The sequence below is a fragment of the Schistocerca serialis genome, chromosome 3, assembly GCF_023864345.2.
Source record: "Schistocerca serialis cubense isolate TAMUIC-IGC-003099 chromosome 3, iqSchSeri2.2, whole genome shotgun sequence".
Taxonomy (NCBI): Eukaryota; Metazoa; Arthropoda; class Insecta; order Orthoptera; family Acrididae; genus Schistocerca; species Schistocerca serialis.
In genome coordinates this window covers 839,731,956-839,756,547 of record NC_064640.1, presented here as the reverse complement: position 1 = coordinate 839,756,547, position 24,592 = coordinate 839,731,956, and the positions used below count along the sequence as shown (strand labels likewise).

At 44.6% G+C, this 24,592-nt stretch overlaps 1 protein-coding gene across 4 annotated transcripts in view; it reads left to right on the top strand.

Annotated features, from left to right (window-relative positions):
- LOC126470897 (cullin-5) overlaps window positions 1–24,592 on the top strand; it is a 242,068-nt gene that overhangs the window by 5,507 nt on the left and 211,969 nt on the right. For all 4 annotated transcript variants that reach the window (XM_050098924.1, XM_050098923.1, XM_050098922.1 and 1 more), the window contains exons 3-4: window positions 1,211–1,393; window positions 24,358–24,499. In XM_050098924.1, the coding sequence (XP_049954881.1) occupies window positions 1,211–1,393; window positions 24,358–24,499 (325 nt within the window). The remainder of the gene's footprint in view (window positions 1–1,210; window positions 1,394–24,357; window positions 24,500–24,592) is intronic.

Genomic DNA, 24,592 nt, shown 5'->3' with positions numbered 1-24,592 from the left:
TTAACAATGATTATTGGTTTTCATCTGGTACACAAATCATCTTCAGCTCTAAAACTAGTGCTGCAAAGTGCAGTTTTTACAGAAGGGTGAGGAGATAAAAGAATGCATTCAGTATGAGATTTTCACTCTGCAGCGGAGTGTGTGCTGATATGACACTTCCTGGCAGATTAAAGCTGTGTGCCGGACTGAGACTCGAACTTGGGACCTTTGCCTTTCACAGGCAAGTGCTCTACCGACTGAGCTACCCAAGGACGACTCACGCCCCGTCCTCACAGCTTTGCTTCTGCCAGTACCTCGTCTCCTACCTTCCAAACTTAACAGAAGCTCTCCTGCAAACCTTGCAGAACTATCACTCCTGAAAGAAAGGATATTGCGGAGACATGGCTCATTCTGGAAACATCACCCAGGCTGTGGCTAAGCCATGTTTCCGCAATATACTTTCTTTCAGGAGTGCTAGTTCTGCAAGGTTTGCAGGAGAGCTTCTGTTAAGTTTGGAAGGTAGGAGACGAGGTACTGGCAGAAGTAAAGCTGTGAGGACGGTGCGTGAGTCGTGCTTGGGTAGCTCAGTCGGTAGAGCACTTGCCTGTGAAAGGTAAAGATCTCAAGTTGGAGTCTCGGTCAAGCACACAGTTTTAATCTGCCAGGAAGTTTCAATGCATTCAGTGTTGCGTACTCACTCTTTTGGATAAACTGCACTAGTTTTAGATCTGAGGATGATCTGCACACCAGATCGAAAGCAGTAATCAAAACAAAGAAGAATAAATGTTTCCAGTGTATCAACAATCATCAGTTTCCCGAAGTCAAGCCATTGATTGTGTGCATTAATATTGAAGTTGACAATATTATGAGAAGGAAAGTTGATACTCACTATACAGCAGATGCTGCGTCACAGATAGGCACAACAAGAAGCCTCACAATTATAGCTTTCGGCCTGTGTGTGTGTGTGTGTGTGTGTGTGTGTGTGTGTGTGTGTGTGTGTGTGTGTGTGTGTGAAGATAGCGTAATGGCTGAAAGCTATAATTGAGAGAGTCTTTTTGTTGTGCCTATTTGAGACTCAGCATCTCCACTATATGGTGAGTAGGAACTTTCCTTCTCATAATATTGTTACATTCCATCCTGGATTTTCCATTGTTTAATATTTAAGTTGAGTTTGTCGTGTTGTTTAGGCTGTAAAACTGTCCTATTCTAAATGTATTTAATTCTTTTCCAGAGAGTACTGGCACACCAGGAGGATCAGGCCCTGTTGAAAGCATATATTGCTGAGTGGAGGAAGTTTTTCACACAATGCAATTATTTACCAACTCCCTTCAGACAACTTGAGACTGCTTTAGCTGGAAAGGCAAGTTCATCAGGCCAAAAAAAGTCAACAGCAGACGAGAGTATTGTGAGGAAGGTAAGAACTCATATTCTGTTGCATTTGCGCAGTTGAACAAAGCAGTTTGACCTGATTAACACATAAAATTACTTCAGATCAAGGCGATTCAAAAATTTGCATTATATGAACGTTCATCTTAGATTACTTCACCGTGAAGTAGGTTCATCTTTGACTGGTGAAATTTCGATGATCAAGTGTAAGCTTACGTGCAGTCATCAGTTTGCATGCTAATGCTTTTTTTGTGGAAATAAAAGTTAAAAACAGTAAAAAATGAAGTTATTACTAACACAGAAATATTAAGTAAATATGCCACCCTCACACAGCTAAAGCTCAGAATATTTTTTCAGATATGTAAGGACTGGTTAAAAAATTATCAGCTGTGTAAATAATGAGTGCAGATAACAACTGACCACGTAATAGCTAATTTAACAGTAGTGTATGAAGGGGGAAATTAAAAATGAAAAATAAGTGGGGCTAGACAGCAGCCAATAACGACTGCCTACATCTTACAAATATGTTCTCTTGGCTCAAATGGCAGTAACTACACAATCTACATTAAATGTGCAATTTATCAGAGAAAACGATGATAACCAGTCTACGGCAGAACTAAAATTACAGTCACTTAGTCGTGGCATTTAATGCTAGTCTGTACAAGCAAACTTGAAGCAGAAAAATTTCATAATATATTTGTTTGCAGTCATCTTCTCCAGCAAAATTTCGGTTTAGGGGTAAAAACAACCTGTAATTTCTCGCTGTAATTGGTAACCTGACACTATCTGCATACTTGCTACACGAGATGCTGCATTTCTAACTGATGAGCAGATTATAGCAACACAAGCTGATTCCAAATTAAAGAAAGAATGAAAAATAAGAGCAGATAAAAAGTCAATACAATTATGAAAATGATATGGCAAAGTATTATAAATAAAAAAAAGGTTACATCTAAGCCAATTAATTGAATAAAAATGATAATTAAACTCTTTTGATTAGATTTAGAAAAATAATAGAAATTCACTGCATTTTACAATATTCAAACCTTCAACCTTCTACACATCATGTTTATGTGCTAACCACTACGCTGTGCCATTACACTGCAACAGGCTTTTGTATTTTTGACTCTGGTGTTATAGTCTCAATGATTGACAGCCTTCAAAAATTTGGCTTCATGCAGTGTTGTGTGAAGTTTATCTAAAGCAAGCAATCTCAGTTATTATAACAAGTGTACAGATCACAGTGAATTGTACCTCGTGCAGGATTCAGTAGTGTTTGGTTAGTGCTGCATATGAAAAGTGTGTATTTTGTTTGGAGGAAACCAGATACAATGCATGCAGTGTCAACTATCAACTAATTTTAATTGGATTATAGTGCCCAACGTCAGCCACCATCACCATAATCCTTGAAGAATGATAATTCAACCAAACAACTATATTGTAATCCAGCGTTGTTTATTCAAAACCCACTACCAATTTCAACACGCAAAAGTGTCATCTTCAGGTCCCTGTATATGGAAACATAAGTAGCAGTATTATAAAGTATTGAGTACAGACAACAAAAATCACAGTTTGTGACTAAAATGGGGATAAATAACATCATAAAATTATGTAATTAAAAATACATAATCATTATCCATACAGAACAAAATTCTGAAGCTAACTTGTATTGCTTAATTATTTTCTTTTCTGTTTTTTATTTTTTTATTTTTAATATAATTTAAAAAATCCAGTGATGTAATTTACCCAAAGGGACCCATGTGCACAATGAATTAGACCAGCAAAGCAATTGAATTTACATATATTCCTAACTGTAACACCAATAAATATGGGATATACCAAGAATAAAAGAAAGAAACAAACCAAAACATAATACCAAATGGCTGGAGTAAACAAATGCAACAAAAACTAATGGACAAATTTTTGTTGGATAATGTAAACCAACCGCAATAATAATATATACTTTAATGAGCTCTAATACATAAGCAATGTAAAACACTGATCTAGTTTACAATTAGCATTAACCGCAATAATAATATATACTTTAATGAGCTCTAATACATAAGCAATGTAAAACACAGATCTAGTTTACAATTAGCATCCGACTCACAAAAAACTATAAACACATGCTCCATTGATATTGCTATACAGCAATCCAATTATATCCTTAAGGTCCACGACCACACTAGTGTAGCAAATATGTAACTTATGTGAGTAAAAGACCCTCCAAAGTAGCAATGAAACAAGTCACCAATATTTTTACTGATTCCAGGAAATTTACTGGATGTCAAACAGCATTGCCAACATTAGTAACTTACACCATCAATATGTACCCGCAGGGTTAAAAGTAACGTACGCGAGACGTGTCGACAAACAGTTGCTGAAGAACAGCTCATGTGGCAAATGCTGTATTTATATTTAAAAATATCCTATAAAGTAACGTAGTAGTCAAGAGTAAAACTAAAAACTGCATATGTATAACAAGCACATACAGGACCATGAACTTAGAAACGTTCACATGGAAATCCAGCAGAATACAGCCAAGAACATGTGTGTATTAACATAAAAGAGCAAGAAAGTGAACTCCGGAGATTCTGTAAGAAAGGGAACCCAGATAATAACTTAACACAAATGTGACAAACACTGAGCACATCCTTATATGGCCTTGCAAACCAAGAAAAATGTGGTGCCATCCCTCCCATACCCACTTGCAGTCTGCATGAAGTAATATTAGACGAAATGCATAATTCAAATTTTGCACACCTAAATTACACTATAATAGCAGAACACCAGTGAAAAACCAAATTGTGCACCCAAAAGGCACTTCAACCAGAGAAAATCAACACTGAACCCACTCCCAGTTACCAATGAATCAGACTCAACCATACATTTAAAACAAAAATAAAAGTTGCAGTTGAAGTCGACCATTATATAGCATAACATCAACTGCTACAAAGTCGCAACTGAACACCGCACAAGCACGCACAAAGTAGTAAAAGAGCAAACAAGTGACATACTTGCACACCTTAAAAATAGGAAGTGGTCGTTAAATATAGAGACCTAGTGTTTCAAACAACCATTCCAATACTACACACCGGGAAACTTGGTAGTGACACACCCAGTAACCATAAACTACAATTGACCTCAGTAGCCACTTGGAAATAACCACAACATGTGTCAGCCACCAAAATGAGCAGTTTTAGACAAGCACCACATAAACCTTAAAAACATAAAAACTTTAGAAAACTGAATACATATTCACACTGGGAACGGCAATTCAGAGGAAACATATGCACATGTTTAAACCACAGACTAATGAAACATTTGAGTACATACAAAGTAATAAGTGACATCCACATAATCAACCAAAGCAATAACACAAAAGTACATTCAGAAGGTAAAGTGACACCACCTGGCTCGAGGAACTACCCACAACTTAGCACTTTGTGACACTCACAATACTACCACAAACCCAGAAGCATCCAAAAATAACAGGTCACTGCATGTGTGCATCATGTTTCATGACTTCAACACTAATTGTATATGAGGTTTTAGACTGTGTTTTACATTGTTTGTGTATTAGAGCTAATTAGAGTATATATCATTATTTTGGTGGGTTTACTGGTCCAATGAATGTTTGTTCATTAGGCTTTTGTTGCGTTTGCTTACTCCAGCCATCCATGTGGTATTGTGTTGTTGCTTTGTTTCATTTGTTTGTTATTGGTCCATCCCATACTCATAGGTTTTATGATTAGGGATACATGCGACTTCCAATTCCTTTGCTGGTGCAATTTGTTGTATGTGTGGGTCCTTCAGGTACATTATGTCATTGGAATATGTGATTAGTGGATTAAAAAACAATAAAGTAAAAAATATATAAGACAGAGAAAAGAAAAAAAATTAAGCATTCTAAATTAGTTGCTGAATTTTGTTTTGTATAGATAATGGTAGTATATATTTATGATGTAATTTTATGGTGTGACTTATCCCCTTTCTAGTCACAAACTGTGATTTTTGTTGTCTGTACTCTTACTTTACTGCCGTGTTATGTATGTTTCTGTATACAGGGGCTTGAAAACAACTCTCTGTCATTGAAACTGGTAGTGTGTTTGAATAAGTGATGTTGGATTACAATACAGCTGTTGATTTCAGTTATCATTATTCAACTATTTCTTGTCCAGCTGCAGTCCCACTGTCCTCGATGGATTACCGGAGACACCAAAATCTTTTGTCCTCTCCACCCCAAGCACCTCGCATCTATTTTGTGAGTTTGTGCTAGGTTTGGTTTATGATTTTGGATGTTCTCTCTCTCTCTCTCTCTCTCTCTCTCTCTCTCTCTCTCTCTCTCTCTCTCTCTCCACTTTCCACTTCTGGCACTTTATACAACTTTTCATCCTGCACTGCATGGTCCCCATTGCTGGGTTTGAGCACTCATTCCTTCTCCAAATTTTACAGAAGTGCCGATTGTGTGCAGAAGGCTGCCCGGTGTGGTGTACATCCCAGCTTTAGTGCTTTTCTATCTGTGCACCCTTCCTCTCTGGACCCAAAACCCAACATGGTAGCCACCCTATTGTGTGTGTGTGTGTGTGTGTGTGTGTGTGTGTGTGTGTGTGATGAGCAACCCCTATCTTGTGGTTGTGGGGTCTTGCAGACAGTAGCTCATATCTTGGTGGACTGCCCCCTACTTTCGGCTCTCCATGCTAAGTACGGACTTCTGGACTCATTGCCGCCGATAATTTTTAGAACTTCTCATCTTGCTTTCAGCTGTTAGAATTTTATTTTATCATCGCAATTTTCGCATTTAAACAATTTTCAAGCATAAGATTTTGACACACAGTTTTACATTAGGCAGGGCATATGATTCATGGAGGGTTGAACTGCTTCTCAGTTTTCTCTGTGACAGTGGTTTTTATTCTTACTTAGAAGATATTAATCTTGCTCTCGAGCAGGGGCAGGGTGGTTGGGGATGAGACATCTCCCACTGTATGCTAGATCTGGGGGTTCCCCAACCCTACCTCCTTGACCAGGCTACTGTTTCATTCCTCTTTTACTTTGTTTTAATCACTTTTCGATTTGGTTTGCATCCTTTCTGCCACACGTAATTTTCTATTCTAGGTGTCATACACTGTTGAATAGTGGTTATTCTTGATTGTAATGGATGGGCAGTGGGACAGATGTAGGTGGGACTATTTCTGTGACATGCAAAGCCCCGGGGACACCCACCTGCTGACTTTGCTGTTTCTCTCCTCTTGCTTTTATTATTGATGATATAAAAGATTTCCAGTACATTTTTAGCCTTCTCGCTTTTACTGTTATGAATCTCCTGACTAGATCAGAAAACAATCTCGGTTTACGTCTCTACCTCTAGATGCACCTCTCTTAGATGGAGGGACTGGTAAACTTGTTGCATTTTATGCACCTCCAACCAAACAACCATCTTCCTCAATGACCAGATGCTCTGTGGTGGAGTCTTACCACTTCCTGGGACTGATCTTCGATGCCTGCTTGATGTGGCTCTGCCATGTTAAACGAAGTCCATCTGGAGCACAGACTGCTCTACACTTCTGCGGCATTACAAAATTCTTATTGTGCCCTTTCTTTTTTATGGGTGTGTGGCATATGGCTCAGCACCGCTTTCAGCCTTACGAATGCTGTACCCGATACACCATTGTGGGGTCTGACTTCTGACAGGTGCTTTTCAGACCAGGCCTGTGAACAGCTTACCTTGAGGCTGGGGTGCCTCCACTACAGATCAGGCTCCAACAATTGCTGTTCAACAGTGTGATATACATTTGCTGCTACCCTGAACATTCAAACTACCATGTCCTTTTTCCTGGTTTGGAGGTCCACCTGACTCAACAGCAGCACAAGACTGGATTCACAATTGCAGTTCAGGTACAGTGTGTCTGCTCTGAACACCAACTGCCCCCACTGTCACTTCTTGTCAGAGAGTGGCTGCATGGCGTGTAACCCATCCTTGGATCTGTCCTGACCCTGACCTATCTTTTTGACCGAAGGACTTGCTTGACCCCACAGTTTTTCCCCACCTTCATGCATTTCTGGGTTCTGAAGTGGTGTACACCAGTGCCTCTGTGGTCGACAGATGAACTGGTTTTGCCTACATACAGGCAAGGTATAGTGAAATACACTCCCTGCTCAATGGATGCAGAGTATTCACTAGAGCTCTCAGCCCCCCAAAGACTCAGCATTCGTTTCCTGGGTAGGGGGTTGGCGACCCCCCGGTACCTGAGTAGAGACCTCATAAGCAGCATCAGTCCTCTGTTACCGTAACCTCCAGAAATGCTTCAGCAACCACTGTGTGATGCGGCAGTGGAATGTTGTGTGTTACGGAGAATGGGGGGCCTTGGCTTCACTGCCTGGACTGCAAGGAAGGTACACGCAGCCTCAAAGTGCACTATGTGCTGATGAGGTGAATGGCTGTTTAGCTAATACAGTCTCTTGCGCACAATGTGCTGTGGGGCTCGGCTGTCTCTTGCTCCAGGGGTCGAATTATCGACCAGCTCGTCCATTCTGAGAATATCTGCATTTTGAACTTGGTTAAGATGACATACTTTTCCACAGCAACGGTATCTTCCTCAGCCATTGACCTTCGTTTTTGCTCCCCAGCTATTGCAGACCTGGTTCAGTGGGAAGTGACTACAGATTTACATTCTTGTGACCACTTCCCACTGTGGATCCGTCTGCTGACTCGGACGGTGGTTGATAGGAGACCACGAAGATGGATGATTCAGAGGGAAAATTGGTACAGTCAACAGGCTATTTTGGCACAAAAGGATTGTGCACTGGAGACGGTGCCCCTTTTTACTTGTGAGATCCGATGGGCTGCCGCAGAGTCCATCCCCATGTAGCAACCACCTCAGACGACGACCTGTACCTTGGTGGAACGACGACTGTCGATTCGTAATCTGAGCCAGACAACAGCTCTACGGAACTTCAGACGCCATTCAACTACAGAAAACCTTCATGCCTTCAGCTCTATGAGAGCATATGCGAGGCAAGTCATAAAAGAACGGGAGGGGGATTGCTGGAAGGAATTTATGACTTTCATTAATTGGTCCACTTCCACTGTGAAAGTTTTCTTAGATCAGTTTATTACAGACCACGACTTGTGCCTTCTTAATGATGGCTCCTCTACTCATTTCAGTGCCGGTCATGGTACTTTTTCTGCCATTGATCTTTTTTTTTTTCTTCTCCCTCTCCCCTCCCTTCATTACACTGGTCGACACACGACGACCTTTGTGATAGTGACCATATCCCGTTGATTCTCTCTCTCCCTTCCCGCTCCCCGATGGACAGGTTACCTTGTTGGTCTTTCCAACGCGCCGATTGGCCTCTATACTCTGCACAGGTCATGTTTTCTCCCTGTTTGTCGGGTTGTATTGATGACGTCCTACGTGACGTGTCTGACGCGATTGTTCGCGCTGCTAGCCTTGCTGTACAGCGCTCATCTGGACCATTTTGTCGCCAGCGAGTCCCGTGGTGGAGTACGGCCATTGCCACCCGTGATCGCCGTCGAGCTTTGCAACATCTTAAGAGGCACCTGTCCGTTGCCAGCCTTCTTACCTTTAAACGCCTTCAAACTAAAGCCTGTTATTTAATCAAACAGAGCAAATGGATATGTTGGGAACGATTTGTTTCTTCCCTCGGTTCTACTGTCCCTATGTCACGGGTATGGGCTACACTTCGCTCTCTCGAAGGTTGCCATCGGCAGTCCACCGTCCCAGGCCTCCACCTCCCAGATGGCCTTTGTACGGACCTGTTGATTCTTGCGGAACATCTTGCGACCCATTTTGCAATGGCATCAGCATCAGCCTCCTATCCAGCCACTTTCCTTCGCCGGAAACAGTGGGCCGAAGTTTCCACCTTATGTTTTACCCCTTGTCAGTCAGAATCTTACAACGAACCTTTTACTGAATCGGAATTTCTTTCCACACTTTATTCTTCTCATCATACAGCCCCTGGCTCAGACTCCATTCATAACCAACTGCTTCAACATCTCAGTGCTTCACAACGGCAACATCTTCTCCGGGTGTGTAACCGTATCTGGCTCCAGGGTGACTTCCCTTCTCAGTGGAGGGATAGCATCGTGGTTCCTGTCCTTAAGCCTGGTAAGAACCCCCTATTTGTTGACAGCTATTGGCCAATTAGTCTAACAAATGTTGTTTGCAAGTTACCTGAATGGATGGTGGCCCGTCGGCTCAATTGGGTCCTCGAATCTCGGGATCTATTGCCCCCCTTACCAGTGGGGCTTCCGAGAGGGATGGTCTCTGATCGATCATTTACTTCACTTGGAATCCGCAGTTTGGCAGGCTTTTGCCCAGCACCGCCATTTGGTTGCAGTATTTTTTGACCTACGCAAGGCCTATGACACGGCCTGGCGCCATCACATCTTACTTACACTTAATCAGTGGGGTCTTCAGGGCCCACTCCCAATTTTTATCTGCCAGTTCCTGTTCCATCGGTCATTCAGGGTTCGGGTTGGTACTGTTTTTAGTTCTCCATGGACCCAGGAGACGGGCATCCCACAGGCTTCTGTCTTGAGTGTACTTCTTTTCCTCATTGCTGTCGATGGACTTGTGGCCTCTGTCCGTCCTGTGGTCGCCCCTGCCCTGTATGTGGCTGATTTCTGCATTTGGGTTAGTTCCTCTTCGATGGCCTCTGCAGAACGGCAGCTCCAGGGAGCTATACGGTGTGCCTCTGCATGGACCCTCTCACACGGGTTTCAATTCTCTCCTTTAAAATCGCGGGTGGTCCACTTCTGTCACTGTACTATGATCCACGCTGATCCAGAGCTCTATCTTGATGCACAACGATTGCCTGTGGTCCCAGAGTTTCGTTTCCTAGGTCTTCTTTTCGACAACAAGCTCACTTGGCTGCCCCATATCAGACTTCTGAAGGTAGGATGTTTCCGTAAACTCAGTGTCCTTCGCTTCCACTCCTCTTCGGGTGCGGACTGCTTCCTCCTTCTCCGTCTTTATTGTGCTCTAGTTCTGTCTCGCTTGGACTATGGTTGTCAACGTTATGGTTCAGCTGCTCCTTCCACACTGCACGTACTGGATCCAGTCCACCATCGTGGTATCCGTTTGGCCACTGGTGCTTTTCCTACTAGCTCTGTTGATAGTCTCCTGGTTGAAGTTGGGATCCCTCCCCCTCTTTCTGTTCGGTAGTCCCAGCTTCTGGTGTCTTATGCACTCGCTGTCCGTTGCTCTCCCACTCATCCTTCCTATTCTCTCCTGTTCCAAGACCATGGACATCGCCCACCTGATTCCCGCCCTCGGGCAGGTTTACTGGTTGGGCTCTGCCTTGCATCTCTTTGCCATGATTTTCAGCTTCCTTCTTTGTCTTTCCTTCCTCGTGAGGTCCGAAAGATTCCATCCCCCCGATGGTGTTCCGTTCCTTTTTCTGCCGAATTTTATGGGAGTTTCGGGATGCTGTTGTTTTTTACACTGATGGCTCTAAATCTGCTGATCATGTGGGATATGCCTTCACGTCCTCTATTGGAATGGAAAATCATCTGCTGCCACCTACATGTGGGGTGTTTACTGCTGAATTGACGGCCATTTCCCAGGCCCTTACCTTTATTAAACAGTCCCAACACAACCATGTTTTTGTTATATACGGACTCAATGAGTGGCCTTCTGGCTATTGACCGGTGTTTTTCGCACCATCCCTGGCCATGTGGTTATCCCGGGTAATGAGCTTGCTGATCGTTTGGCTGGGGGAGCAGTCACTCCCCCCCCCCCCCCTCGTTTTCTGTAACCCCTCCTGCAGCAGATTTACGGCTTCACATCAAATCTCACTTCGCACAATCATGAGCCAACTCTTGGGAGGCTACTTTCCTGTCTAATAAACTTTGTGCGATTAAGGTGACACCAGGTCCGTGGTGTTCTTCCTTTTGCCTCTCCCGAAAGGACTCGACCACACTGTGTCGTCTCCGCATTGGCCATACCAGGCTGACCCATGGTTTTCTTTTGCATGATGAGCCACCCCCACTTTGTGGTTGTGGAGCCTTCCAGTCAGTAGCCCACATTTTGGTTGAATGCCCCCTTCTTTTGGCTCTGCGTGCTAAGTACAGGCTCCCCCGCACTTTACCTTTGATGTTGGCTGACGATTCCCGGATGGTCGACCTGGTTCTCGGTTTCCTCCGGGAAAGTGGTTTTTATTCTCAGTTTTAAGGTTTTTAATCTCTCTCTGGTGTTGGGGCAGGGCAGTGAGTGTTGGGGTATCTCCCACTGTAAGCCGTGTTTGGAGATTCCCGACTCCCCTCCCTGACCGAGATCCTCTTTTCTCCCCTTTTACTCTGTTTTTATCATTTTTTAGGATAGGTTAGTCTCCTGTTCCCATACGCACTTCTACATTCTAGCGGTTGCACCTTTTAAGTCGCAGGTGGTCTTGCATCTGCTGCTTCAGAATTTGGATATTTCCTGCCTCTATCATAGCGTTGTGTTCTCTCTCTTTCTGACTTACCTCATTTTGTTTTTACCATTGACAACATGATTGCCCTTTTACATTTTTTAGCCTTTTCCCTTTTATTGTTCTGAGTTTTCTGAGATGTCACACTATCGGAATGGACCACATTTGAAACAAGGGACTAATGACCTTGCTGTTTGTTCCCTTCAACCCCAACCAACCAACCAACCAAATACACAACCAGGGATAAAACACATTGCCGCCTTGGTGTCTTCAGAGGCCCAAATTTATTTTAAGCTTGAGACGGTACGAGAATACTTTTATTCCAGGTTACGTTTTTACAACTTTGTTTTCTTCCATGCCAAGTACATGCCTCAGTTTTAGCATTGTTTTTACTGATGGGTGCCAGCAATAGAATGTCCTTGGTTGTTCCGCTGTTTTCCCTGATAGCGTTTGCAAAGTGTCTTCCAGAACAGTTTGTAAATTGTGATGCAGAGTTAGATGGCATTATGATGGCACTGGAGAGGATTCACAGACCTCACTGTACGAGGTTTCTTATCTGTTGTGACTTACTTAGTGTACTACAAGCTCTTTACCAAATGTATCCTGTAGACCAGTTGATTCAGCTCCTCCATGACTCCTTACAGTGGCACCAGCACTGTGGCAAGGTGGTGATCTTTTTCTGGGTACCAGGCCACATCGGGATAGAGGGGGAAATTACATGGCTGACAAAGTGGCCAAGGAAGGATGTAAGGATGGTGTTGTCAATCAGGGTCCCATCCTGTGTCACACTATCATCTCATTTTGTTGCAGACACATCATACGTCAGTGGGAGACTAAATCTGTGAAGGTGACAGGAAATAAACTGCAGTCGTTCGAATTGACCACGCAGGCATGGCAGACTTCCTGTCGGCTTCACCGCTGAAAGGAGGTTCTACTTAACAGGCTGCACATTGGACTATAACACTTGGCTTCCTCCTCCAGTGGGAGAATCCACCACACTGTGAGGTTTGTGGTGTACCACTTGCAGTTCAGCATATTTTGCCAACATGTGTCTTATATACTGATATCAGGGCAGCCTTCAGTCTCAGTCGAGATCGGCTCACTATCCTTGCCATTACTGATTCAAGTGTTAAGAGTGGTGACATTTTGTGAACTGTCAGGCCTCATCTCTAAATTGGTTGGGAAGGAAGACAGACTTTAATCCATCTTAAACTGCTCCACATATGGGGACAGCTGTTGCCCCAACCATGAGGTTGACATGCTGACTTTTCGTCAGGTTGCTGATGACCATGACATTGAGTGCCCCTCACCCAAAAATTATCACCACCACCACCACCACCACCACCACCACGCCCCCAGCCATGTTCATTCTTGCACAGGCAAGATGTTCTTAATTGGCAGTGACTCCCTGAGTAGTCTTCAGGCTATCAACCAGTGCTACCCTTGTCAACCATTGCTTGTGACTATCCAGGATCTCCTTAATGACCTCCAAGCAGGACAGTTCGTTATCTTAGCATGGACCCAGGTCATTTTGGGATCCCAGGGAATGAACATGCTGACTGGTTGGCCAGGTTGACTGCCAGGATACCGACTATGGAGGTGGAGATACTGAAACAGGACCTTCAGTTGGCAGTACACAATAAATTGTTGGAGGTTTGGAACACAGAATGGTGTGCCCTGATTTCTTCAAACAGACTGCGAACAATGAAGGTGACCATGACTATGTGGCAGTACCTTAAACTTGCTGATACACTGTCTCTGGTGCTAGTGGGCAATGCCAAAGTGGCTGATCTGGTATTAAGTTTTACTCGTGGTTGTTTCTACTCCTCTTTGAGGTGGGGGACATTGGCCTCATCAGCCACTTGGGAGACTGGAGGGTTGCCCCATTGCCTACCCTAGCTCAGTAACCTGGTGTGGCTCCTGCCCTTCCCACCTTTTAAATTCTTTTTTATATGTTGTTTGTTTACTGGCCTATCATTGTCGTTCTCTTTCCTGAGGTTTCCTTTCCTTGTCCCTGTTGCTAGCTGTCTTGTGGCAATGGAGGGGTGAGGAAATCCTCCTCGGATGTAGAGTGTGTGTCCCCCATCACTTAACATGCCCTGGGGCCTCTGGCTGCTTTCTGTACAGAGCAGCTCACCCATTTCACCCTCTTACCCCTGTTTCAGTGCTACTTGCTTGTCTCTCTTCGTTTTATTAATTCTCACGTACAGTCTGGTTCGTCAGGATTTGTCTTCTGTGTCCTTCTCTGAGGACTCTTCCCTGCTTGCCATTTGTAGGTTGGAGGGACTGATGACCTTGTAGTTTGGTCCCTTTAACCCCATCAATCCAATCCAATAATTTGTCCTCTGCCGCCCCCCCCCCCCCCCCCAAATCTCTGATAACCTTGGAGCTACATCTGTTTGCCCAGCTTTAGGCCCTGTGTGGTTATGGGCGGTGAATGACCATTCCAAATATCTGTATGTGGTAGGCATGGCATCCATATGTCCAGATTTTAACAATGGATGGCATCCCCAAACTGGCAATGGGGCTCCAATTCACAGGAACTGCTTCCAAAGAATTTTGGATATCAAACAGCAGTTTTGCTGTCTGACATTCTACCCATCTTACAGGACAACACCCATCCAGGACCACAGCATAGCATAGCTTCTCCATGGGCCACACCTGCAAATGCTCCTTCATCTCCTAGCCCTGCAACTCCAGGAACCTAGGGCCCAGCATTTGGGGTGCTACCTGCCAGGAACAGCTTTGTGGACAACTATCTATAGAGTGAAAGGCACATGGTAGACACCAATGAACAGCTCATCACCTGGGTCGACTCGTCGAAGGGTTTGGAACGTCATCGTACAAACCAACTTTTTTCACACCTATTAATCACATCAGTGCCACCACCACTGGTATACACAGAACCAGAATGCACTCCATTACCAGTTCTGCAACCACACAGATACAACCTGTGCTCAAGACATCCAGCAGGAATACCAATAGATGCAGCCAACAAAACCAACACCACTGTGACCCAACTCAATGCTAACATTTTAAATTCCACACACCATCCAGCAGGCTTAAGTGTCATGACATCAAACACACCACCAGTCCTCCGCCTGAAACAGAATCCTGGCTGCTTCTGGCCATACTCACCAGTTTCAGGGGGAAAGATCTGATATCCCAACTCAGAAACTTCAGAGACCCACTGAAATTGTGTAGGTGGACTTCGGCTGCTAAACTGAGTAACAGGCCCACCCTCAACAGTAGAGACGAACATAGTGTAGTAAGTCCTAAAACACAACATCCATTTGGCCATTGGCAAGAAAATACAACATAACTTGATAGTTATGACAAAAATGCAAAAAGTGACTAATTGTGCTATTTACCAGTTCCCAGTAGTATTAGTATGGGACAGAAAAAATGACTGAGGTGATGACATGGTTATGACACTGGACTCACATTTAATTACAGTCTTCCAGCTGAGTTTGTGTAAGTTTTGCAAGAGTTCTATAATTAATTTCTGGTGAATGCTGCAGTGTGAAGATTTGTTTAGGAAACAATCCCCCTAGTATGTTGTGAAACAGTTTCTCTGCAGTATCCATTCTTCTGGAAATGTTAGTTCTGTAAGGTAAAACTGCTGCCGAGTATGGAAGATTGGAGAGAGGTAGGGCTGGAAGAAAACCAGGTCATGAGTCGTGTCTGAATAGCTTAGCCAGCAGAGCATTTGCCCACAAAAGGCAAAGGTTCCAGTTTAGAGTCCTGAGTTTAATCTGCCGTGAAGTTCCAAATCGACACTCGCTTGACTGCACTGTGAAAATTCATTCTGAAAGCTAGTATAGATTTTCTTCCATATTCTTATATAAATCAGTTTAATACATTTCCTCAAATGTCCTTCATGTACAACTGTAATTGTCCACCCTTTGATAAATGTTTGTACAAATTTCACATTTGTGACTGTTTTCAGTGCCACAGAATTTCTTTGCCAAACAAAGAAATTACTTGTATATAGCTACTGGTATTTAGAAATTACTTGTATATAGCTACTGGTATTTGTGACTCTCAATGCTATGTTGTTGTTATCATCATCATTATTCTCTTCCATCTATTATCTTCCATCTGAAGACTGCTTTGATGCAGCTATCTATGTTAATCTGCCCTGTGAAGACTCTTCATCTCCCAGTAACTAACACAACCTATATTCATATGACCACACTAACTGTATTCATGTCTTCCCTCACTGGGGACACCACCTTATCAAAGCCACATTCAGTGCCAGGCTGGAGGATCTGCATGCCTTAGTGATGCTGAGGGCCACGCCAGTGGTAGCATAGTTACTGGCAGGGCTACTGGAGCCAGAAGGCCTCATCTGGAGGGCTGATGAAGAGTGCACCACAGATTAGGAGAGGGAGGGCTGTGTTTTTTGCATATAACTCTGCCAGCCGTGGTTACATATGGACGTGGTGCACCCAGATTTCCTAGAGCACCCATACCTCTTCTACTGTAAACTCTGGGCATACGTCAGGGATGCTTGTTTGGTGCAGCAGTGAAACATTGTGTTTTTTAGAGGCTGCACTGCCTGGACAGTGAAGAAGATACATACCTCTATAAACAAAAACCTCAGCTTCATGTAGTGAAGAGCTGTCAAGGAAAACTGACATTAGTGGGCAATCTCTGGGACACCTGCCACTCCCCAGTTGTATGAGGTTTGCTCAGGCATGCAGGGCTCTGCCTGGGTTATTTTTTTGCCTAGCATCTCACAGGATCCCGATGGTGCGACTTCAATTCACATCTACTCTCGACAGGACGATTATAACATCAGGTAGACCTACATCGCTCCGACTAAGAGAGCTTGTTTGGTCTGCCTGCCAGAGAAGTAGTTTCAGAATTAGAGTAAATGGTCACTAGTCTGCCATAACATATTCATCATAATTGAGATAGCAGAGAGAACCTTTGAGAAGGTCTCTTTTTTTTTATATTCACAAGGCACTGGAGGGTATTGTTCGGTCCTTCATTCTGCATCTGCTTACAAGAAAATAATGTAAAGTCTCCAACGTACCTGGGTTATGGGCCTACTACTCGTACTGGAAGGACGACCTTAATGGAGACATGGCTAAGGGTAGGATGGCCGCTTTTGTTGGTGACAGATGCCACTCCTCACCTGTCTCTCTTACCAATGTCATATAAGCAGTTACGGTGGAAGTTCTCAAACCAGTTGAGATCACAGGGTGTTTTTTGTATCTTCCACCTCACAATCCACTGGATTTACTGAGCACCTCATCCATGTAGAGTATGTCTGCCTTTTGAACTCTGGTCAGATTACACACTGTTCTGCAGCTACAGGGTCATCTTCAGCCATTGACCTTTGGTTTTGTTCCTCAGCTGATGGAAACTCGGTTCAGTGAGAAGTGGCCACAAATTTGCATTCTAGTGCCCACTTTCTGGGTTGATTAATTTGCTGACTTGGGTGGGAGTAGACTGGATATGGCAAAGATGTATGTTGCAGAGGGCAAATTGGTCACAATACAATCAGTAGGCCATCTTTGAACAACAGGAATGTGGCCAGGAAATGGGAGACCATGTCACCTGTATGATCCAACAAGCTGCCGCCGATTCCAAGTTTAGCAGCCAGTTCAGACAGCGGGCTGTACTTTGATGGAATGAAGAATGTTGCTCGGCAATCAGAGCCAGACGTGCAGCTTTGTGGTAATTCAAGCACCATCCAGCTATAGAAAATCTCCTTGCCTTTAGCTCTGCGCAGACAAATAAGATTGTTCAGAGGAACTCGGGGAAGGAATTTGCGATCTCCAATAGTCTGCCCACTTCTACCTCAAAATTTTGCGACTTGGTAAGGTGGATTGCAGGCAAGGGCAGTAAATCACCCATTATGGCCTTGTTGAGAAACAGAGTCTTGGTGGGCATGCTTAAAGACATGGCTCAGGTTTTAGTTGAACACATTTTTACTGTCACTGTGTCATCTGGAGAAACTCCGAAGTTTGACATTTTGTAGGACTGTGGAGATACGGAGGCTCTGCTTCTCCTTGGGTAATAAGGTGGTATACAATCTTCCATTCTACATGTGGGAATTTCAATTAGCTCTGTCTATAGCTAGACACTGCTCCAGCATTAAATCAGATTCGTTGTACCAGGCTCTGCCATCTGGGCTCGGGAGCCAAAGACAAGTTTGTATCTTGTTTTGATCAGATCTGATGTGATGGACTGTACCCCGCCACTTGTTAGGAAGCAATAGTACTTCTTTTATGGAACCAGACAAGGATTGTGCAAGCCCTAGTAGTTACCAGAGTGTAGCGCTTACCAGCTGTACGATAAAGGCACCAGTTCGAAGCCCAATTCGTCTGCCAACCCATCCCACTATGTGTGGACACAGAATACTACTTGGCAGACTTTACCGGCCTACACCGACAGATTGTGGGTCAGCAGGTAGCAGTCGGGGCTAGCAGGTAGAGGTCCAGCGGTCAAACGGACGGACTTGGACCACAGACCCAACTGCAGGCCCATTGCCCACACACAGGTAAATGGGTCAGGGCAGATGGGTCAGTGGTCTCATCTGCCTGTGTATGGGGCCCTTAAGACTCTCGAATCTTTGGTCAACTGCTGCCTCATCTGACCCTTCAAATCTCAGGGTCACCTGTGCTCTTCAAATGTAGTGTCTTTCTTATACCACAACCATTCAGTCAGTGTTTTTTGATCTTCAAAAAGCGTACACCACCACTTGGAGGTACAACTTCCTTTGCCAACTTCACAAATGGGGATTAGATGGACGTCTGCCACTTTGCACTTAATCATTCCTCAAAGATGGGTGCTTCTGCTGTCAGACGGATGATTCCCTGTCTGACTGTTTTGTTCAGGAAAGTAGGGTCCCCTCGAGGCAGTGTACTTACTGTCGCACTGTTCCCTGTCACTATCAGTGGTGTCTCCTCTGCAGAGAGAAGCCCAGTTAAATGTCATTTGTTTGTAGATGATCTTAAGATAACAAAACCATGTCAGCTGACCATATGGAGGTTGGAAATATGAGTCAATAAAACTGGTTTTAGGTTCTCACTTGAGAAAGACTACTTAGGTCAACTTTAACCATGTTTGTCGCAGTCTTTAACCAACAGATTCCATGGTGGGACAGTGTGCACTTTTTGGGTTTACTATTTGACTATAAATTCACCAGGCTCCTACACCGGCTTCTGAACAGAGGGCTTAAAATTATTGAATATTCTGAAATGCATCAGCAAACAGGAGTTGGGAGCGGACAGGTCCCACCACCTGCAGTTTTATAAGGCTTTTGTCAGATCACAGTTAAATTACAGCAATGTGGTTTATTTTTTTGTAGTTCTCTTTTCTTTTTCTTATAGTTCAAGATGCCTACACTGTCCAATTTGACGGCATTCACACCTGTCCAGTTCAGAGTCTGTGTGCAGAGGCTGCTGAACCACTGCTGCAGATCTGGATCCTAAAAATCTATCACCTTAGTCATTGACATTTAGTGCAGCAGTCTACCCTAACTTTGAATGGGTATTCAGGAGTTAACCCCAAGCTACCAAACCCTTTGGGATAAGTCTACCGACTGCTTCGGGGATCTGAGTATATCGGACCTCAGAATACAGAGTCTTTTGGGTGGCCCAAAATAATTTTAAGCTTGATGCAGTACAACTAAACTTATTAGATTTCATTCTTACGCCTTATTTACCAGTTTTTTGATCGTCTATACAGAAGGCTCCAAGCAAGGGAATGCCCTTGGTTGTTTAGCTGTTTTTCCCATATACAGGTTTCAAAGAGCACTTTCCAGAACAATTTACAAATTGTGATGCTGAGTTATATGGCATTATGACGATCCTGGATTGGATTCAGACACATCACAGTGGGACATTTCTCATCTCTTCTGACTCGCTCAGTGCACTACAAACAGTCCACCAAATGTACCAGCTAGACCAGTTGACTCAGCTCTTACATGACATTTTACAGCAGCTCCAACACGGAGGCAAGGAGTTGGTTTTTTGCTGGATACCTGGACACAATGGGATACACAGAAATGATATACCCGACAAAGCAGCCAAAGAAGCTTGTCAGAATGGTGTTGTAAGTCAATGTGCTGTCCCCTTGCACACAGTCATTTCATTATCTGACAGAAGAATCATGTGTCGGAGGGACATTGGATTGTTGGATGTAGCTGGCAACAGACTTCGGTCATTTGCATCAACCACACGGGCACGCTGCATTCGTATCACCCGTTTACTACTTCTGCGGGAGGATCCACCCCTGTGTGAAGTTTGTAGTGTGCCATTTCGTGTTCAGCATATTTCAGCAGTGTTTTATACTCTGACCTGGGTGGCATTTGCTTGGGCTGGAAACTGACTCGCCATCCTCACTGACACTTGTGTCGCATGGGTTATGAAATTTTGTAACTTTAGGGCCTTATCCGTAGAGTGCTGGAGAGCCAGCTGGACTACAATGCATTATAAACAACTTAGCTCATAGGGACAGCTTGGGTTTCCCAAGATTGGCATGCTGACTGACTCTTCATAAAGGTGCTGATGACTGTGCTATTGAACATCCCACATCTAAAATCATAAACTGCTTCCATCTCTTGGTCTCCCTGTGTGATTTTGATTCCCCCCTCCCTCCCCCCCTCCTCCCTCATAAGCAGCATCCATCGTTGGAACACGTCATCGCCTTTGAACGGCTCCGTGCGCGAGCCAGCCGCCTCATTCGCTGACGCAAGCAGGAGTGCTGGGAAACGTATGTCTCCACCATTGGCCTCTGTATCTCTCCATCGCAGGTTTGGGCCAAGATTCGGCGCCTCTATGGCTATCAGACCCCCGTCAGCGTACCTGCGCTTTCACAGAATGGAGCAGTTTGTACTGACTCAGACATAATTGCAAACCGCTTAGCGGAGCATTTTGCTCAGAGTTCCACTTGTGCGAATTACTCGCTGGCCTTCCCCTCAGTGAAAGTGTGGTTGGAATGTTGGACTCCTTCATTCCACATGCGCCATCCTGAATCGTACAATGCTCTGTTCAGTGAGTGGGAATTCCAAAGTGCACTATCCACTTGCCCTGATACGGATCCCAGGCCAGATCGCATCCACTGTCAGATGCTCAAACACCCCTTGGTGGACTGCCAGCGATGCCTCCTAGACCTTTTCAACCGTATCTGGGTTGAGGGTGAGTTCCTGTCACAATGATGGGAAAGCATCGTAATCCCCTGTTGAAACCTGGCAAGAACCCCCAGGAGGTGGACAGCCACCACCCCATCAGCCTCGCCAACGTTATATGCAAGTTGCTCGAACGCATGGTGAGCTGGAGGTTGAGTTGGCTACTTGAGTCTTGGGGCCTTCTGGCTCCGTCTCAGCGTGGGTTCCGTAAGGGCTGCTCTACCACCGATAATCTGGTGTGCCTGGAGTCTGTCATCCGTACAGCCTTTGCCCGCTGTCAGCATCTGGCCACCATCTTTTTTCACATGCGGAAGGCATACGATAGGACATGGCGACATCACATCCTCACCACGCTTCATGGGTGGGGTCTTCAGGGTCCGCTCCCAATATTCATGCAAAATTTTCTGTCGCTTCATTCGTTTTGCGTGCAAGTTGTGGCCTCCCATAGTTCCTTTGAGTGTCTGCCTCTTTTTAGTTGCATTTAATGGGCTCACTGCAGCGGTGGGAACATCTGTCTCAGCTTCCTTGTATGCTGATGACTTCTGCCTATACTATAGTTCCACCGGCATTGCAGCTGCTGAACGGCAGCTGCAGAGCGCTATCTGCTATCCGCAAAACGCAGTCTTGGGCTGTAGCACATAGCTTCCAATTTTCAGCTGCCAAGACCTACGTTATGCTTTTCTTCCGGCTTCGCACTGTTCATCCTGAGCCACGGCTTTATCTTGACGGCGAACCTCTTTCTGTGGTGGAGATGCATCTGTTTTTGGGATTGGTTTTTGATACCCAGTTGACTAGGCTCCCTCATATTAGGCAGCTTAAACAAACATGCTGGTGGCATCTTAACGTTTTCCATTGCTTGAGTCACACCAGCTGGGGTGCCGATCAGTCTACCCTTCTACGGCTGTACCAGGCATTAATTCAGTCCCGTTTAGATTATGGGAGCATGACTTACAGTTCAACATCCCCTTCAGTGTTGCGGTTGCTGGACCCCATCCTTCACAGTGGGATCCGACTCACCAGTGGAGCTTTCCGCACAAGCTCTGTCGCCAGCATACTTGTGGAGGCTGGTGTCCCTCCATTGCGGTTCCAGCGCCAACGATTACTGGCCGCTTATGCTACACGCGTTTGTAGCTTGCCTGGGCATCTCAATTACTGTCTGCTGTTCCCCAACCCCAATTCGGTCATCCATCTTCCAGATTGGCGGCCCCGTTCAGGGTATATGATCACGGTTCGCATCTGGGCTCTTCTCTCTGGGCTTGAGTTTTTCTCTCTCCCACCTGTTTTCCGGGCCTATATATGTCTAACCCTAAGGTGTGTGCCCCACCCATACCGTTGGCTTGATTTGGCACAGGGTCCGAAGGACTCAGTTCCTCCTGAGGCCCTCCGCTGACGCTTTCTTTCACTCCTTGCCGCATTTCAAGGCTCTGACGTGGTCTATACTGACGGTTCGATTGTTGCTGGTCATGATGGTTGTGCTCTTACTATAGTGGATCATTATGAACAACACTCATTGCCGGCAGGCTCCAATGTTTTCACTGCCAAGCTGGTCGCCATCTCTCTGTCCCTAGAGCATATCCGCACCTGCCCGGCTGAGTCTCATTATCTGTAGTGACTCCGTGAGGAGTTTACGAGCTATTGACCAGTGTTTCTCTCACTCTCGTCTGGTGATGGCTATCCAGGAGTCCCTCCACACTCTTGCCCGTTGTGGCCACTCTGTGATCTTTGGACCCTGGGTCACGTCGGCATCACAGGAAGTGAATGTGTTGACACGCTGGCCAAACAGGCTGTCAGTGCACTGGCCCTGGAGATCGGCCTTTTGAAATGCGATCTTCAGTTAGTTTTGAGGCAGAAGGTCCTTGGTACCTGGGATGATGAATGGCGCACCCTGCCTTCACCCAACAAACTTCAGGCTGTCAAGGAGACTACCGGTGTGTGGTGCTTCTCGTTGCGCGTCTGTCTCAAGGACCCTGTTGTATGGATGCACATTGGCCACGCCTGGATGATGCACGGGTTTTTATTGCGCCATGAGAACCCACCTCTCTGTCGTTGTGGTTCGACTTTGATGGTGGTCCACATTTTGTTCGACTGTCCGCTTTTAACTCCGCTCAGGCAGATATTTGCACTGCCTATACGCTTCTTGCACTTTTATCGGATGATGTTGCAATGACAGACTTAGTTTTGAGTTTTATTTGTGCAGGGGGTTTTTATCACTTGATCTAAGTGTTGGTCCCTTTTTTGTGTTGAGCCTGCCCATTGGCCTACGGTTTTCTATTGTAGTTTTTAGTGTGTCACTTGGTGGTTGGCTTTTCCTTTTTGTTTTCATGGTTGGCGAACCACTGTCACACTCAGTGAGATTTTAATTCCTTTTGTCTGGTGTCTTTCCCATCCTGTGTTGTCCCTTGTCATCTCCAATGTTCGTTTTTATTCTTTGTGGGTGTTTAAAGTTCGTGGCAAAAGGGATCGATGGCCCTTGTAGTCTGCTCCCACTAACCAACCAACTAACCGACCATCCCTTTCGCCCCTGGCCCTTCCCCCCCACCCGTCCCTCCTCACCATCCCATTCTCTCCCCCTCCCCCCGCCTGTCCCTTTCCTTCCCCCTCCCCCTCCCCGTCCCCCCTCCCCCCATACAGGTTTGTGCGACCCATGGGGGCGGGGGGGGGGGGGGGGCATTTAAACAATCATTTTTCCTACACTCCATACGTGAATGGAATGGGAAGAAATTCTAATAACTGGTACAGTAGGATGTACCCTCTGTCATGCACTTCACAGTGGTTTGCAGAGTATAGATATAGATGTAGAAATCTGCTGAGACTGCTATTCTTATTCTGAGCTGAACAGTTATCTGAGAATAGATTAAAAATGATGTATTATTTTGATATAATCTTGGAATTACTCATTGTATTACAAATAATTGGTAAACAATACTGCCAATGTATAATGCACTTTACATTTAACTGTGTGGATAACAAAGATAACACTGTACAACAGCAAAACAATTGCTGCATATTGTTTGCTTGTGAACACTACTGGTAATGCTATATAGGGGTGCAAGTGGAAAGTTTTAGATGATATGAGGCATCATCAGTGCTGCTACCTTTGAAAGGGGATGAGTCGTTGACTGATACCTCTATAAAAATAGTATTGTTTTTTAGAATCCTATAGGATGCATACTGACAGGCTGATGCGTATTTAACACCAATTGGTGCAGTTCCAAATATAATATCTGAAGCAATAGCAAACTCAAAATCACTGAATTATGAACTGATGCCCCATTAAAAATATAAAATTCAATTAGAGTTTGTTAATTAAATAACTTGGTTTCATTGTACCTTACAGTATACGATAACCAAATACCCTTTTTTATGTGTGCTTGCGCATATATATTAATGTTGTCTTTTTACATTATTTCCAGTTAATGCTGGACAGTTGGAACCAGAGCATATTCTGTGACATTAAACAACGTCTTCAGGATTCTGCCATGAAATTAGTGCATGCAGAACGAAATGGAGAAGCTTTTGATTCCCAGCTTGTTATTGGCGTTCGAGAATCGTATGGTAAGATCCGACTTGTGTTTTATCAGTAATTTATTTTAAACAGTGAAGACGTCTGTGCCGTGTAGTCATATAAAAGACTGAGATGGTGAATTC